Here is a 613-nt window from a genome sequence, read left to right on the forward strand (position 1 = left end):
TATGAAACACGACGGCACCAAGACTGACAAGTTGGAGAAGTTGATGATTCGCATCTGTATCTTCAGCGTCCTGTACACGGTGCCTGCTGTTCTAGTCATTGTCTGCTACCTTTATGAGTTTGTCTATATTGACTACTGGATGCTCACCTGGCATGTGGACATGTGCAGTGGTACCTCTTCGGTGTCCTCCCTGTCCAAACCCATGACGTCATCCTATAACAACATCTACTCCATACCTTGTCCGATGGGAGACAAGAGGCGGCATGTGGGTCGCAAGCCGCAGTTCCAAGTGTTCATGTTGAAGTATTTGATGACACTGATAGTAGGGATCACCTCCAGTTTCTGGATTTGGTCACCAAAAACTCTGACGAGTTGGAAGGAATTCTTCTACAAGCTGAAACCCAACTCAACACAACCGTCTCGCAATGAGGCATACGTGTAAATAGTCTGAACCCACAGGTTCTGTGTAACATACCTGTATATCTTGTCCATATGTATCATATCACATAACTGTGCAATATTCTGTAAAGCTGTACATAACTTAGTGTATAGAATTTAGTAACTTTTTAACTTGTGACAACATTGACTTGATTTTCTTTTGACAAAAAATGAG

General features: G+C 42.7%; 1 protein-coding gene across 1 annotated transcript; it reads left to right on the forward strand.

The window, feature by feature from the left end:
• Positions 1–8: 8 nt before the first annotated feature.
• Positions 9–609, forward strand: LOC108254293 (frizzled-7-A-like). Its single transcript, XM_017449295.2, has one exon. It carries the CDS (start codon positions 44–46, stop codon positions 440–442), a length of 399 nt encoding a protein of 132 aa, XP_017304784.1. The 5' UTR covers positions 9–43; the 3' UTR covers positions 443–609.
• The last annotated feature ends 4 nt before the right edge of the window (positions 610–613 follow it).

This window comes from Diaphorina citri, unplaced genomic scaffold (assembly GCF_000475195.1).
Source record: "Diaphorina citri unplaced genomic scaffold, Diaci psyllid genome assembly version 1.1 scaffold35101, whole genome shotgun sequence".
Taxonomy (NCBI): Eukaryota; Metazoa; Arthropoda; class Insecta; order Hemiptera; family Psyllidae; genus Diaphorina; species Diaphorina citri.

Bases quoted from the DNA above. Each gene is read 5' to 3' on its own strand.
- LOC108254293 (XM_017449295.2), top strand. From the start codon at position 44: ATGATTCGCATCTGTATCTTCAGCGTCCTGTACACGGTGCCTGCTGTT.